The sequence below is a fragment of the Pleuronectes platessa genome, chromosome 2 (assembly GCF_947347685.1).
Source record: "Pleuronectes platessa chromosome 2, fPlePla1.1, whole genome shotgun sequence".
NCBI classification, from domain to species: domain Eukaryota; kingdom Metazoa; phylum Chordata; class Actinopteri; order Pleuronectiformes; family Pleuronectidae; genus Pleuronectes; species Pleuronectes platessa.
The window spans coordinates 18,562,893-18,579,347 of record NC_070627.1 but is presented as its reverse complement, the minus strand read 5'-3'; the positions used below and the strand labels follow the sequence as shown (position 1 = coordinate 18,579,347).

General features: G+C 43.2%; 2 protein-coding genes across 2 annotated transcripts; one reads left to right on the top strand and one right to left on the bottom strand.

Annotated features, from left to right (window-relative positions):
• The first annotated feature begins 405 nt into the window (after positions 1-405).
• On the top strand, positions 406-5,672 carry phf13 (PHD finger protein 13). The gene is made up of 5 exons (XM_053441541.1): positions 406-854; positions 1,665-1,766; positions 2,585-2,764; positions 2,854-3,271; positions 3,363-5,672. The coding sequence occupies exons 1-5, from the start codon at positions 810-812 to the stop codon at positions 3,593-3,595; spliced, it is 978 nt and encodes a 325-aa protein (XP_053297516.1). The 5' UTR covers positions 406-809; the 3' UTR covers positions 3,596-5,672.
• Positions 5,673-5,789: 117 nt separating this feature from the next.
• LOC128456203 (dnaJ homolog subfamily C member 11) lies at positions 5,790-14,670 on the bottom strand. The gene is made up of 16 exons (XM_053440295.1): positions 14,569-14,670; positions 13,681-13,810; positions 13,456-13,529; positions 13,246-13,347; positions 12,836-12,964; positions 12,602-12,724; positions 12,369-12,442; positions 12,061-12,250; positions 11,822-11,907; positions 10,737-10,853; positions 10,480-10,635; positions 10,068-10,137; positions 9,811-9,868; positions 8,703-8,845; positions 8,484-8,613; positions 5,790-8,365 (listed from the first exon to the last, which is right to left on the bottom strand). The coding sequence occupies exons 1-16, from the start codon at positions 14,641-14,643 to the stop codon at positions 8,340-8,342; spliced, it is 1,683 nt and encodes a 560-aa protein (XP_053296270.1). The 5' UTR covers positions 14,644-14,670; the 3' UTR covers positions 5,790-8,339.
• Between the last annotated feature and the right edge of the window lie 1,785 nt (positions 14,671-16,455).

Sequence of the window (16,455 nt, the reverse complement as noted above, 5' to 3'; positions counted from 1 at the left end):
TCTGTGAAGTACTTTAATGATGAATAGTGTTGGGTTTTCAGTTTGCAGAGCAATGAGAGAAATGCATTCAAACCAATCAGGAGGAACAACGTCATGTGGCCAGAAAAGGACCTGAAACACATTGCTGATACAACTCAGGCTTCATCTGGGGGGAAAGAGGTGTAATACTTCACAGGCTCACGGAGGGTTTGTGTATTTGTGTGTGTCTATGAACAAGAAGTAAGTACCGGGTCCAGTAGTAAATTATTTTTCAAAGCGGTCATAGTCTATGCATCTTTAAACATGTCTGGAGGGTGTTATTTATTTAGTCAATCATTCAGTCAGACAATATACAGTCCATGTTCAGAACCTGACACAGACTCCACACCAAAGGGGGCGGTAAGGCGCCGTTTTCGTCCGATCGCTGCCATGTACACAGAGGAGAAGAAGAAGAGAGGAGTGACAGCTGAAGTGAACCGCTCCCCCAGCAGCAGCGGCGATTGCCGTCAGTTCACTGAGTGAAACGGAGACGTTACCGGGCAGGAGGTCGATGGACACGGAGCAGAATCGTCCACGGGAGACACGTTTTTTTTTTACAACTTTGATCCGACTTGCTGACGCTGGATCAGTGGCTGCTGGTCCGAGCCATGTTCTCGTTGGTGGCAAACTGAGTGAACGCTGTTGCTTCGAGTTTAGCATAGGTACCGTTAACGTTAGCTTCAGCGTTAGTTATTAGCTCTGTGTACTCAGTGTCTATGGTGGCATCGAGCAGCCCGCCGCTGTAGACTGTCACGGTATCCAAACGCCAGGTGGTCGGGTGTTCGGTAAAGATGGATGACATCGACCCATCGACCTCTCACGCATTTCAGTCGGAGGTAAGTGTTCGATGTCGCTGTTTCATGCTGAGTAGTTTGCAGTCACGGCTAACGACGTTAGCAGACGTCAACCCCACCAGCGTGAGGTCTGTCACCACACGGTGTAGTAGCCGCTGCCTAGCGTTAGCTTACTGTTTACATAATGTAGCTTCTGCTGCCGAAGTTATAAACGTGAAGCTAACTTTCATGTTTAAAACCTAATAATTCGTTGAATGTGAGTGAGTCGTTAACGGTTCTTTAGACGGTACGTTGTCAGGAACTTTGATTGCATGTTTGTAACCAGCGTTAGCTTGAGGCTTGATCGAAAAGAAAACACTTCTTCATCACTGCGGAGCATGCTAACAGTAACGTAGGCTAACGACGCTACATGCGTGTATTGTCAGCTAACTCTTGAGCTACACTGAAGCTTGTTAGGCTCCTTGGTTGTCTTCAATGCGAAGTTGTTTATACCTTCATAGTTTTGTTCGTCAGGTAGAACTCAAACGACGCTAGCCTGCAGCTAGCCCCTTGGCATTAGTTTCTTATCTGCTGTTTGCTAGCCGACCGAGCTAATGTTAGCTGTCTTTTTAAATGTGCTAATCAGTGGGGGTTGGTAAAGGAGGTTCACATGCGAGTCCAGAAAGAAACAACCCAGTAGATAATCAAACATTATCCCCTGTTAATCAGCTGGTTGTTGTTGTGTTTCGTCCCGAATCAGCACTGAGTGTCAGTCAGTAGAGTGAGTGCGGCGATCAGCCCTTAGTGTTGACGCCATGTCGAGATGTGTTGGTATGATCCAGCTTGTGTCTCAACGACCTGACTGTGTTTCAGGGTTTCAGTCCGCCATTCAGACGGAGGAGGACAGTGGAGGATTTTAACAAGTTTTGCACTTTTGTCCTGGCCTACGCCGGTTACATCCCATACCCCCAAGAGGTAAGTTAACGAAGCCGATCGTTCCTTTACATGCACCGTCACATAAACACCTGTTTCGTTGTTGCGAAGCTGGCACATATTTGTGGGACCACATAAGGAATATTTCTTAGAGTTACATAATGTATAGAAACATTAAAAAAAAAAATCAAATCAAATAAAAGGACGGCAGTAAATAGATGGCTGCTTTTTACAAGTCTTACACTATGTTCAATTAAATCAAGAGGTTTGGTTTGTGGTGAATAAATGAAGACGATCTTTTAACAAAGATTCAATTGATTTGAGATAATATATGGATGAATTTAAAATTGTTAAGTAGATATGTATAGACTCCATGGTTAACCTTTCAGTTAAAGCATTTGCCTAATAATTGAATATAGTCAAATCTTTATAGTCTGATGCTGCACCGGCAATCTAGCTGCATTTGGCAAACTGCTAAATAGTTTATAACATTGGGACAAATAAGCAAGAGGCACTGTTTTATTAAACGTCTCCACAACAGTACACACAAGTTCCTGTATTAAATTAAAGATAACGTTCCTGACGGACTTTGTTACTGTTCTGCCTTCAATGGCTGCCTTACCATGCAGTTTCCTGATTAGTCCAGAGACAGGAGCTTGCTGGACTGACTCACCTAAACACGAACTGAGAAAGTGTTGCTACAATATAATGCTAATGCTTAGTTCAGTGGCAATTTACTGATTGATAATTATCGTCTTATTGTTGAATGTTTGTAAAGAATTGTCCTGTTAACATCAGCTTTATCTCCTGATGTGATTTTTCACCCACTGACTGCCACTTGTCCCTTTTTATTTTTAAAGGACTCTCCACTGCGTAGTAGTTCCAGCCCCCCCAACAGTACAGGCAGCACAGCTGACAGTGATGGCTGGACCTCAGGACCTCCGGCCTCATGCCCACAGCGCCCTCCAAAGGTCCCACAGGACAGGAGCAGGAAACGTCCACAATCAGGAGCCACACTGTCCAGTCACATCAAGAGAGATGTTAGTTGAATTAGTGTTACATCTCACCTTTTTACTTGTTCACTCTCAGCCCCTTTGATATATGTGACACTCTTTTTCCTCTTCTGCAGCAAACAATCACCACCCTCCATCCAGACGATCGCAGGAAATCCGACAAGCTGAAGAAGAGGAGGAGAAAGGAGAGGGAGCATCAGGTCGGCGAGGTCGATGAGACTCAGCAGGAGATCTCGCCAGTACCAGAGATGCAGTTCCCTGTGTCCTTCGGTGGCCGAATGATCAAAGAAGAGCCTGAAGATGATATCAGTATTCCCATCCACCCCCAGCATCTGCCTAGCCCGTCCACCTGCAAGGAGGAGCCCAAAGAGGAGCACAGTAACTGGGGCGGTCGAGACATCGAAGAAGGAGTGGTGAAGGTACAGAAGGTGGAGGGCCTAGCAGGAAGCAGAACGGTGTTCCGACAGGGGAAACAGGTGGTGTTCAGAGACGAAGATGGGTCAGGAGAGGATGAGGACATCATGGTAGATTCAGGTGAGACCTTGATTTGTTGTGTATATTGAATTGGTATAAGTTTGACAATGTGGACAAACTTGACTCAGTGGATTCTCTCTTGTCTCTTCAGATGACGACTCGTGGGACCTGGTCACATGTTTCTGCATGAAGCCTTTTGCGGGTCGGGCCATGATCGAGTGTAACAAGTGCAACACCTGGATCCACCTTTCTTGCGCCAAGATCCGCAAGAGCCACGTGCCAGAGTCATATATTTGCCATACCTGCCAAGAGACACATGGAGTCCCAGATGCCCGCCGCTCCCACCGCTCCCGCGTGGGCCCACGCAAGCACCTGCAAGATTGACCTCAATCTGAACCATGCACTCTTACCACTTCCTCTCCTGATACTCTACCCTTGTTGGACTGACCCCTCCTCAGTATCAGGCGTTGGACCCTTCCGTCTCTGTCCCTCATGGTCAGCCATGAACCCACATTTTCTATATACACTTTTGGTGGACCTATCCCAAATCCTTATTCCATTTGATAACAGTTGGAGTGCTATTTTAGATTTACCCAGGTTTGTTTCTGCTTCCCTACAGACTCTGCGTAAGGCAATCACTGAATAGAAGTTTTTCTGTAGATGATATTAGCATAGCAGCAAACCGCTACTGTTGGGACTTGGTGTCTCGTGAACACTGGAAAAATTTGAACTGCCATATAGAGAGAAAACCCTCACAACTGCCACCCACTATGGGGCATGCTGGGATCTGTGGGAAAGACTGTTTGCACTTTTTCTCACTTTTTTTCTTAGTTTTAAATCCATCTGACTCTTCTGTCACAGGGACAGGTATGTCTTTCTGATGAAATTGGATTTTATTTCTCTAAGATGCCTCTGAAAACATTACATAATTAATCGTTTATAAACAGAAAGTAAGTTAAGCCTTGTGTTAATTGCTTCAGATGGTGCTATAGTGTTAAGCTGAGGTATAAACTAATAGAACAAAGATGTATGATACGAGACTGGAGTCTGCATCTGCTTCATCTGTCTGTTGTTCTGTTTTGTTATTTATGACACTGTGCAAAAATATCACAGAGGCTTTAAGCCCCTACAACTGAACTAAACGCTTGTCTCTTTTACTTCACAAGCTGTCTTCCAGCCTGGGAATCAAGATGTTGCTTGACTACAAGTGGAGCTTTTTCACGCTGTTCAAATGGGGTTCTTATGTCATCTGAAGTTCTTTCATATAAAAGTAATTTGTTATTTCACAGTTTGAAAAGACCCAGTTAATCCACAAGATTCAGATAACGGGACAGCTCTCACTAAAGGTGTCTTCTGTTGTATGTGGTCAATGGGATTTCAGAACAGGGCTAGAGGGTTGTGTAGTTCAGTTATTTAACGTTTCCTCAGTTTTCAAATGTTTCATGCTCAACTCAGAGACAAATATATTTATAGAAGGGAACCCCTGTGGCCGTCCTATGAGAGTATCAACAGAGCAAAAAGTTATCGTAACTGGAATAGTGGTGTTAGAGATTCTCTCAAGTGACCAGTTGACATTATGCATGCGAGTGTGTGTTTGTTTGAATGGTTAACACTGCGAGGGTGTTGCAAGTGCTGCTATGACTTGTCTCAACTAAGCCCTATGGTTTGAGGTCTTTTGTAAGATTGAGAAATGGATGTCAGCAGAGTACTGTGGGCAGGGTCAGTCTGTTATGTTTGTCTCTGAAGGGTCAGATCAGAAGAACAGACCTCAGTCTCTTACCGCCTCTTGCTAAGATTTTCACAGCAGTATTTAGTTACTTCCATATGCAGCAATTTCGGGACACATTTTTCCCTTGAAACTTGCTGTAATCTGGAGGAAAGTTTTTAAGCTTTGATATTCATGTGCCATCTGCTGTTGGGCCTGTCTGTGTAGGCTACATGTTACTGATTATACAAAAGCCATACTGTAGAGTAACAGATTTTAGACTCACAACCTTGGATATTAGTCCGGGATGGGTTTTACAATGCAGAATCAATGAATTGACCAGGGAACAACTAACACACATGACAAATGTTTTGTTTGTAAGATCAAGACTTTTCATCCGTCTGCTGGTATTTACAAATGTAGGTCAATTGGTTCCTACCCAGCAATCACCCAGGTCCTGATGTGTGTTTTTATTTTTTAAAAGGCATTTCAAGACCTGAAATCATTTGCTGTTGCTCAGGACGTTCATGTCTTGAGGAGAACCTGAAGATGCCGTCAGGCACAAGTTCCTAACGTTAGTCTGCGTCTTAAAGACTTCGGATTAAAAACGTCAACAATGCTCATTGTGATACAGCTCGTTTATTCTGATCCTGGGTTGTCCTATCCCCTTATTAAGAAAGCGTTGTCTGTACTGTGGTGCAAACTGTTTCTGTGAAACTATTGTAAACTATTGTAAATAAAGAGTTACCATTTTAACCTTCTCTTTCTGACTTCTGTGTTAGTGCATAGTCTATAACGACGTTCTTAAAATCAAACACCACACATGTTTTGTTTTTTCCTTCACGTTTACTTTTTTCTTTACAGGACAGAGAATACAGGCTCCTCAACAATTCAATACATTTACATAACGGGGGTCAGTTTGGATGATGGGTTGGGAAGCAACAGCTGGGTGCAGTCTTTCTGCCGGCCTCAGGATGGCACTAGAGCAGAGCCGACCTGTAAAAATACTTGACAGCAAACTCAAAATGAAAAAGGAGACAAAACTAGAAACATTCAGTGCAAAATGGCTGCTGTAACTGGGACTTAAAGTTAAGACAACTACCACTATATAGACGGATGTCCCATTAATTTGCCACTAATGGCAAAATCAGAATTTATCAGGAGACAGACAATGGACCAATCACTGCAGCACAATAGAATTCAATGAAGGGCTATTAAAAGATTAAGCACAACTTCCCAAGTTTTGCTTTAAATACTGTACATTTTGTGCAAAATATTGTTCAGTAAAATACTTGTATAGTTTCTATTATACAGTCGAGTGTACAGGGATCATGGCTCATTACAGCGCTCCCAGATAAAATGAGGAACAACTAACTCTCACTATTCCCTTTGCAGTTACAGTGCCAATCCACCTCCAGTTAAAACCATTTTAACTACTGACACAAATACAGATTCGTATAGGCAATACACTTTGGGACATCTGTGCTACATCACCTACATCTCAAAAGAAAGTGCATTATAGGATACAAGATTTCATGTCAGCTTCACCTCGCTCAAAAAATAGCGTCCAAGGGTGAGTTATAAGAGGCTTAGATTATCACTTAATGACAGGCATAAACACGCCGTCTGGAAACTGTACTTTAAGCATCTAATACAATACATAAATCGATGTATGTATAAGAAGTGGCACTCCATTTCAGATGAATTCAGGTCAATTAAAAAATTCAAAGGCTAATATCAAATTAAAAGATATGGGACAGAACCGATGCACATTCCTGTTTTTCAACCCCGCACTCACCTATACTCAGTAAAACATCTACTGTCAAATTATTTCTGTGGCTCAGATCAGCTTCAGTCTCAAGTTATTGTCGGTCACAGTCAAAGACAGTGTTGATCTACGCCCTCTAGTGGTCGCATCCCAACAACAAAAAAGATCTTTCAATTATTTCCATTAGGAAAACCAGATTGGTGTATATCTGGCAGATATACACCAGTGATGCACAAACTATACCCTGCACTCCTTAGCAAATAATTATAATAAAGATACAAAAAAAAGTTTGGGCTGCACCTGCACAGATATAATCAATAAACACACACAAATCAAACCCATGTGGATTTTGTGTCTTCGAACTGCAGTGTAGTCTGAGATGTAGGAAAATAAAATCTGTGTAAAGAATTCAAGCCTGTCTCTCCTTTGTTGGATCAAAGAGTGTTTATGAAGATGGACAACATGACTGCTCGCCAAAATTAAAGCCAAAGCAGTACAGGTCATAAATCCCACCTGGCCCATGTAACTGGATGGGACATGGACCAAAGTAAAAACACATTAAATAAACTTTTCTCAAAAAGCTGGTTTCTGTAATTTTAGATAGTTCTTGTCACATTGATGCATGTCATTTTTTCTGGTAAGATTGGTTATAATTAGCTATTTGATGCTATAAAATCAGAGTAAAATGTAATGATTGACAGAGAAGAGGGGAACTCAATACTGTGGCTCCTTCTATGGATTGCTACTGCACAGACTCTGGTTTCAAATGTGCAAGATGGCAGCGTTCGTATCCGGGCATTTTAGCTTCATTTCTGGATAGTGGGAGGAAGTGGAGATGCATCGTCCACCTTTGTATGGTCTGCAGGTTGGATCATCATCAACACTTTCCCTCCCTATATTTCCTAATCCAAACCAAACCAGAAACAAGTTTCGAGCACCAGTTTGTGTCTGCTCACCGGCGTCCTAATCAGCAGCAGACATGTCAATGAAAGGCAGAATAAATTAGCAGGAGACATTTTCAACAAGTTAACAAAAAAAAAGGTGAAGTAACATGGTCGACCCCGGGTCCACAGACATGAAGACCTGATCCTGCACCTGCATAGTGTTACTCTAAACATTTGCATGACTGGTATGTTATAACATTATTAGGCTTAAAACTACCAGGGTGTTAAAACACATTGGACAAAGACGACATGGATAAGGGGTAAAATTACAGCACAGCTCATTTGTCTATACCTGTCATGACAAATATCAAGAAACATTAATAAATGCATCTGTGCATATTTAGCTCACCGTCGAAAGGGGACAACCACCACATCCGCAGTGACCACGGGTTCCTCTGTGTACATGTTAAACTATGCTGAGGGAGGATCTCAGATCTCCAGCAGCAGGCAGATAGGTGAGCAGCTGTGACAGGTGTGGTCGACCAGAGGCTCGACTGGTGAGACCTCGTAGAAACTCTGCGCTGTCTCCTGGTCCCAAGGAAGGGGAGAAAGGAAGTCCATAAACAGATTCACTAATACTATGATAGAAGGGGACTGGAGGAGAGAAAACAAGGTCTTTTTCATGTGTTCCCTCCGTTCATGTGTTTGTCTGTTCACACAAAGTCAGTTTTATCAGCGTTTGCCCTCTGGTGCCTCAACAGCGTTGAGCTCCTACGACTCGGCTTCAATTCTGTGAGCTGAAAAGACAAAAACAACAATACAGCAATAAAGTATCCAGGCTTTAGCCATGTTGTAATTAGCGCGCAGCGACAGAATAATAATAGTGGTAATAAGATAAATTGGCTGCAGACTAACATTGCTTGGGTATCCGTAGAGGCTCGGCGTCTGCAGAGATGACTTGGTGCATCACACCTCTGAACTGGTACAGCAATTTAAGACTCTTCTCCTCTCCTACACAAGGGTCATAGAAGCCCGGCAACCCCACCTGCACACAGAGAAACCACTCGTATGCATACAGGTAGATTTACTCATGGACAGTTGCATCCACTGACAGGTGAATAAACACACACTCACCTTAGAGGCCTCTGTGAGGATGAGTTTGGAGTCTTTGACCAGACACTGCAGGGGCAAAGTGACGTCGATCACCTTTGCTTTCTCCTGCTTCTGGCTGGTGTCTGACACAAACTTTCCATACCAGGCATTCAGGATGATCAAGCCTAGACCGTAATAAACGATATGTGCAATGTTTATAAACGTATGATATTATTCGAACAGGAAAGCAGGAATAATTAATAATAATAAATAATAAATATGTGTATATCCTCCTATAGCTGTGCAAACACTTGCAACACCTAGACTGACATTCAGTAGAGAGCATACCTCCGCCAAGCCCAACAGTCCCCTCGCACACTCAAAGAGAACAGTACCCTTAATGTGACTAACTTTTTTCATAAAAATCCAGGAATTATTCCCTGAGAAATCATTGAAAATGGTCAAATAAAACATCCAATCTTGCTATGTTAAAGAAAAAGAAACAGCACCAAAATGTTGACCCATACCACATCCTTCCAGCAAATTTCATTGGAATCCCTTCAGTAGATTTTGAGTAACTTGATTACAAACAAACGAACAGGGGTGAAAACAACCTTGGCGGAGGTAACAACAGTCGTATGTACTACTTTTGCTTGATATAAATAATATGGAGCAATTTGCATCATTGTCTATAAGGCACCTGAAGACATCCGATAGAGCAGCTGTCCAAATAATGATCCGCTCTCTCTACATTAATATAACATGAAATCCATTAGCACGCTGACGTCACAGTTTTGATTTATTTGAGAGTGCACTCTGGTGTACAAGCATAACAAGGTAACACTTCAGAGTGCAGATGGGCAACATCATCACCGTCTGGCTGCGTAGCCGGAGATGATGGAACTCAGACTTAGCTAAACAGAATCCTGGAGCTAGTGGATAATGCTGTTGACAGCAACCATGATAAATGTGTATGCATTCCACATTTGGATTTTTACCAAGTTCTGTCTGGCTGCAAATTAAAAAGATTCTCAGTTTCGCACCCTGGTGTAATGTCTGGGAGTAAGTGTTCATGTGTGTGTGTGTGTGTGTGTGTGCGTGTGTGTGTGTGTTTATGTGTGTGCTTGCGTTCGTGTATGTCTTCCCTCACCCATCTTGGATTCTTCTGCTTCTATGACTCTCCTCACAGACTCCTGCATCAGCAGAACCTACAGAGGAGCCGAGGGAGTAAGAGGAGGAGGAGGAGGAGGAGGAGGAGAGTGAAATAGGAATAGGATAAGGGAGGAGAGAGAGGTTTTCAGACAAGATGAGGAGAGCTGAGCCCAGAAACAATGATCCCCTACACACACACAGACACACCCACAATGAATACGTGTGTGTTTGCATGTTGAGTGTGTGAGTGCTCACAGCAGACTCTGCCTCCTGCTTCTTCTTGGCGATGTCTGTGGCGGAGCTCTTCCTCTGCAGCTCCAGATCTCTGTGAAGCACACAGACAGACAAGGCAGACATCAACAATCGCCCGCTAGGATTCATCAGAGACGAGCAAAACCCTCTCTAGTACTAACGGCACCCACGGCTGAAGAGATGCACGTCTGCCCAAATCAGGAGGGATAGAGTTGCCTTCAGCTTAAGAACAAAGTTTCCAGATATAATTCTTTATTATACTACCACAAATTACATTAAAAGACAAGTAACCTTAAACTTGATTATTAGTATGGAAATGTATTAAATTCCATCTGACTCGTGAAGAATGTCTATTTAGGTAAAACTGATTATCTACTCTGACAAAGAGAGATGCTGACTGAGGAGCTGTACTCACTGTTCTTTCTGTGCATGTGTATACGGGATGATAACCAGTCTGTGGATAGCCAAGTAAACCAGAAGGGGTCCCACGGTGGCGTAGAAGACGGCACTGGGCAGCAGCTGATCCGTCAGGTGGATCGGAAACAGGTAGGTTTGACTGGCACGCGCCAACCTGCATGTGAACACCAGCACAAACATGCACGTGAATTAGATAATCACAGATCAGACAGGGAGCAGCAGCGGAGTGAGGTTAAGTTTTGGGTTGGCCAGTACTTGATCTTGAGCGTGACTCCCTGCGGCACGCCGACGCTGACAGTGGCTGACAGGACACTGTGTCTGCTGATCTTCCTCTCTGCTCCATATTCCACCACGGTGCCAAACCAGCCTGTCCTGGAGAGAGAGGGAGCCAGGAGAGAACAGAGACATGGAGCTGAGCTATTGAACGCAATAACATGGGCAGAATGAGACAGAGTAAACAGCCAATTGAACTGGACTCAAATGCTCTGGGATCAAATATAGCTTTGTGTCTAACGGCAGTTTTAAAAACGTGCATGTTTTCTTTCTTTTATTGTTAACTGACTAGATTTTTTGATTATTTTTATAGTAAAGCTCCTTTTTAAAATACTTTCTCCTATGTGGCATAGTTGCAGAAGGAAGGCTCCCGGGTTTGAATCCCAGCTTTCTGTGTGGAGTTTGCATGCTCTCATCGTGTCTCTGTGTTTTTTTTCCAGCTTCCTTCCAGAGTCCAAACACATACAGATTGTTGGCCCCCATGACCCTCAAAGGATAAGCTGTATAGATAATGGATGGGTGGTGTAGCTGCTTACTGCTCCTCTTTTAATGCTGCCTATGTCCTGTCATTGTCTTTTATTTCCCTGTCTCTGGAAAGCACTCAAGTCAATTAAGTTAAGATTTTCAAGTCACATTATTAAATGGTTCATAAAGGATATTTGATGTACAAGTCCTTGAAAACTAAGTTATCTTGTTTTCTTCAGTCATGATCACAAAACTTGTTTTTAAATTTCAAACGGATACGAAAACAAAAAATATTCCTGGAAATGATTAAATATTATTTTTTTTAAACGTTCACAATTAAAAAAAAAAGGAACTAAATTGAAACCGAGTAGAAAAGCAAAGAGCTGCACATCTGACCACACCCAGCAGGGATGGCAGGGTGAGCTGCACTTCTACTAGAGGTCAGCAAATCAAGTTTAATCAAGTCAAACTGCCCTGATGTGGAAAGCGTATCAGCTAATCATTATATACCATTTTGTGCATAGTAAATTTTGTGTATAGTCACATATTTGCTCATGATCCTGATCTTTTTAAAGAGAGAGGAATTATTATGTCAGACCTACTTGATAGAGCCTTTGACTTTGGTCTGGTCTTCATCCTGAAACTTGTACTGGTAGCTCATCATCAGGTAGGAGTGAGGCACACCCAGCTATAAGAGGGCGGGGTGGGGAGACCACAAAAAGCATATATAGTGTAAAAGAAAAAAGGCAAGGTTAATTACAGAAATGTTCAGTTACCACACTGTGATGTATTCATCCTAATGACAGACAGTGGCAGTATTGGTGAATGTATTTCTGTGCACCTGCAGAGCTAAAGTGAAGTGGCTGCTCTTTGTGTCTCGGACCAGGCTGGTGGTCATGGCGCTGTGGGGCCCCCAGCGCCACTGAAGGTAACCCATGGTGTTCTGGTCCAGGTGGCGGGCTGTCATCAGAGAGCAGCTCGGGCGCAGGCCGCGAGGAGAGAACTGCAATCCACACTGGGCTGTTAAGAAACTAGACAGAGAAAAGACAGAGAGATTAACATGAGACTAAATCAAAGAGAGGGAGAGTCTGGTTCTTCTGTTCATCCAGTAAGCGCTATTGTTCCACATGTCATACAGCTGGACCTTACCACCGGGAAGTGACATTGCGAAACATCTTTAACCCAATGAGAGGCCCAAGTATGTCCCCAGCACCGAACTCCACCTGCAGAGACATATGTATATAAAGAGGAACTGAATGTACCTACATCACTAACCAAAGCTGTTTTGTCCCATCTTGACATTCATGCTTTAAAAGGCCTCTTCAGGTTGGAGGACATATTTGTGCTTTATATATTGCATGCATGTATGCGTATGTGTGTACCTCTCCCCAGCCCTTGGCTGAAGTAACCCTTCGCACAGTCATGTTGATGTTGCCCCCTCCATTCCCATTGTGTGTATTGAGTGAACCAGACAGCACTGCAGTGTCAGAGTTGGTCAGAGGAGCCTGGAGAGAGAAAGAAGTGATGTCTGATAAAACAAAAAGTACTCCAGTGATCCTGAACCAGGTAAGAAGTCTTGCCGGAGGTAAATGCAGTGTGAGTGTGTTCAGTTATACCTCTATGGACTGAGAAATGTGCATCTTGTTAATTTCGATATGAGGAAAGCCTCCTCCTGGCAACTCTTCAAAGTCCTCATCGTAGCGGTCAAACAGGTCTGTTGCATCCACACCAACGCTGATGGTGCCCTGAAAAAATAATGCGTGAAGGTAAGGGATTGAAAGAATGAATTACGAAAAAAAGGTTGAATATAGGGTGCATCATAAAGTAAATGTAGAAATGATCCACAAACTAAATAAAGTTGTGATGTTGAGAACAGCAGCACAGTGATGCAGCGGTTAGCACTGTCGACTCACAGCAGGAATCCTAGTTCCCATACAGGTAGAGGCCCACACGAGAAATACAGTGAAAGAGGTGACTGTGGCAAAGGGATGTGAAGCAGATGTGAAGCAGATGTGAATGAAAGAACCTTTGGGTTGGTCCTTTGTTGCAGTCTGCGCTCCTCTCTTTCTCTCTGCAGCCTCTCGTACTCCTCTCGTATTTCTGCTGGAGTTCTCTTCCTCTCCACCACCTACACAGCATCATCATCATCATCATTAGATATTGCAAATATATTTACACTTAACGTTTAATATTTGGGCGAAACAACTCAAACGTGAGATAAAAAGACGACACACACCTCCCATCCCTCCACCTCCAGCCCCTTACTCCCAAAGATGTCATAGATGGCTCTGGAGTGAGCGTCACAAAGCACTGAGGGGAAAGAGAGAGGTCACCGTTTAGTTTATGCAGGGGTCGCTGCTGTGTTTTTTCTGACGTTAAATCGGTTTTCCTTCCCGAGGAAACGCAGTTTTATGGCAAGTTGAATGGCAATTAACAATTAAATGGTTCAAATCCCAGTTACCTTCATACGCCCGGTGCACCTGGTTGAAAAGCTGCTCGGCTTGTCTCTTCAGCTCCGGGTCTCGATGTTTGTCAGGGTGGTAGAGCATACACAGCCTCCGGTACGACGCCTTCAGCTCCTCCAACGTAGCCTGTAATTAGAGAGAGGACAGGTTTCACTCCTTGAGGACTGCGGCTAGCAATTACTGTCATCACCGATTAATCTACCGTGTGCTTTGGTGAATAACTGACTAATTCCCTGGTTTGTAAAAGGTCGTTAAATTGCTTGGTTTTGTCTAAACACCAGTCCAGACCAATTAAATCACATACTTAATGCAGGATGTCTTCACGAGGCTTGTGAGGCTGCAGCCTGTACTTCACTCATTCACTTAATCATACACTTCTTTTGACTGTCAGAATTGTTGCGGACTGATTTGCATTCAGTTGACTCATCCCTTCAGAACCCCCCTCCAAAGTGCTGGTGGGACACTGCTACATTAAATCCCCCAATTGAGGAGAAGCTGAGAAACAGCCACCAGTGAATGTCTTCCTGTCAGGCTGCCTCAGTCCCAGGTGACCTAGCGTTATCCAGATGAACAAGTGTAGGTCCTGCTCAGGCTTGATAATCCCCCCCCACCACCCCATCGTGCCCTGCGGAGGTGCACACATGGTATCTAACGTGCTAGCATTATACACGCGTGCATCGTGTAAAGTGCATGTTTTAACACCCTGCTCGTCCATGACTCTGCAGCACCAGCCTTCCCACGGATCGTGGGGCTGATGGAGAAGACCGCTACTCCACACAGCGGTGATGCACCGACTCTCTCACAGGAGGTCTAACCGACAGTCACGGCCCCTGGAAATCGCCATCGTCGTCGCAGATCGTTTTGAAACAAAGATAGAAACGCACCTCTTTCCTGACGTTGAGCAGAGAGTAGTAATCCTGGTTGTTTAACTCCAAATCATCATCTAAGGACGCCGCCATGTTCCCGTTTGGTCAGATCCCGCCCACCCTTCCAGTGTTCTGGAAGCTCATTGGTCGGCCTCGAGGGAAGCGGAAGTCGTCCATCCGCCCTCTGCTGGTTGAGGGAAATAAGAACGAGGGAAAAGACCCATCCAGCGAGAGGAGAGACCACAGGGATGAGTTTCGGCTTTTTACAAGGTTCTGTGTTTGTCAGCGTGAAATAAACACTCCTCCACCGTCTTTATTATTTCCCTCATTCCTCAGGTAAAACAGTTCAGAGGTTAACTAGTCGTGTCTGCTAACAAGGCTCATTAACACGAGTGTTCCATCAGCTCCACTGGATCCAGGGGGGCAATACATGACTCTTAATTACGTTATGTAAAAGTAGCAGTACTGCAGTGCTAAAATACTAAACTAGCATTGTATTTTATTATTTAAGCCTCTGGTTCTGTCGTTCTTCTGAGATTGTGATTGATGACACAGCAGTAAACAAAGAAATACAGAAGAAGCAGTTTTTAAACACACACTCACAACTTTTATGTCATAAAGTAATCCCATTCAATATTAATATTATGTGTGATTTTTGTATTCTGAAGAAAATGAGAAACGACATGTTGAGGAGGCTGACGTATGAACTGTATTGATTAGAGATGCTGCTGTCTGTCTCCAGAAGAGAGATGCTGCTGTGTCATCAGTTTTAAGAGTTTGGTTGTACATTTTTTTAATGTATTTGAGATATGTTTCTGCCAAAAATGTGTGCTATACATCATTTGTATAGGCTATAGATTAGTTATGTAGTTTTTGCGCACACAGCATATTTTCTTCTAGGGATGTGTAATGTGGCAAAAAATACATTTAAATGATATTGTCAAATAAAATAAAAAAATCATATCAGTCGATATTGATAATTATCGTGATAAATGTCACATTATTATTGCTTTTGGTGGTAGAGGTTGTGGTTTTTAAACTCTTCTTTATGATAGTGACAATACATATATATATATATATATATATATATATATATATATATATATATATATATATATTTATTTATTAGACTTTTGGTATATGGCAATTGATGAAAAATATATTGATAAAATTATTGATAATTTATTATCGCTCAGCCTTAGTTTCTTCCATCACTAAACAGTTTTAATTAAACTGAATCTCCATTTCGGCTCCATATTTATCTTATATATATTTATCATGTCATCCATCCTGTCTGAACCAAGGCGACACCAAGAACCTTGTGTGTCTCTTCACACACATACAATCCTTAGCTGAGGACGGACCATTCAAAACATATTAATTATTTTTCGTGAAGCGTGCCTAGTGGCTTCTTGTCTCTGTCAAACACAAGGCTTTGGTGCAAAGGCGATAATCTAGCCCGAGGCACAGAGTGACAGTGTGGGCTTGAAGCGGGGACGTAATGGTCCCGGTTAAGTCCCCACTCTCTTTGGAAGGGTTAGCGTAGTGTAAAACACCAGAATTATAAATAGGCTATCATCAATGAGGATTTAACTTAACTTCCCGTGGGGAAGCAATGAGCAATGATACAACGTTATTCCCGCCTGAGCTCAAATAGATACGCAACAACAAGGACGATGGTGGTGGAGTTTTTCATCTGACCCATCCTCGCCTCAGTTCAGTAACACGGCTCAAAGGAGGCACGTATGTGAGTGTGCACCATCACAGCCTGTGTAGGCGCGTGTGGAGCTGTCCTTTCAGCACCAGCGCGAGCTTCAGCACCACAGCGGATGACAGCGGCAGCAGCAGCAGCAGCCCACGCGCATCTAAAAAGTCTCTCTCAGGCACTTCTTCTTTTCATTAAAT

Coding starts and splice junctions, on each gene's coding strand:
- LOC128456203 (XM_053440295.1), bottom strand. CDS start 14,643: ATGGCGGCGTCCTTAGATGATGATTTGGAGTTAAACAACCAGGATTAC. Junction 12,725..12,835: donor ACATTTCTCAGTCCATAGAG/GTATAACTGAAC, acceptor TTCTCTCTCCAG/GCTCCTCTGACCAACTCTGA. Junction 9,869..10,067: donor AGCAGGAGGCAGAGTCTGCT/GTGAGCACTCAC, acceptor GCTCCTCTGTAG/GTTCTGCTGATGCAGGAGTC.
- phf13 (XM_053441541.1), top strand. CDS start 810: ATGGATGACATCGACCCATCGACCTCTCACGCATTTCAGTCGGAG. Junction 1,767..2,584: donor ACATCCCATACCCCCAAGAG/GTAAGTTAACGA, acceptor TTATTTTTAAAG/GACTCTCCACTGCGTAGTAG. Junction 3,272..3,362: donor GGACATCATGGTAGATTCAG/GTGAGACCTTGA, acceptor TTGTCTCTTCAG/ATGACGACTCGTGGGACCTG.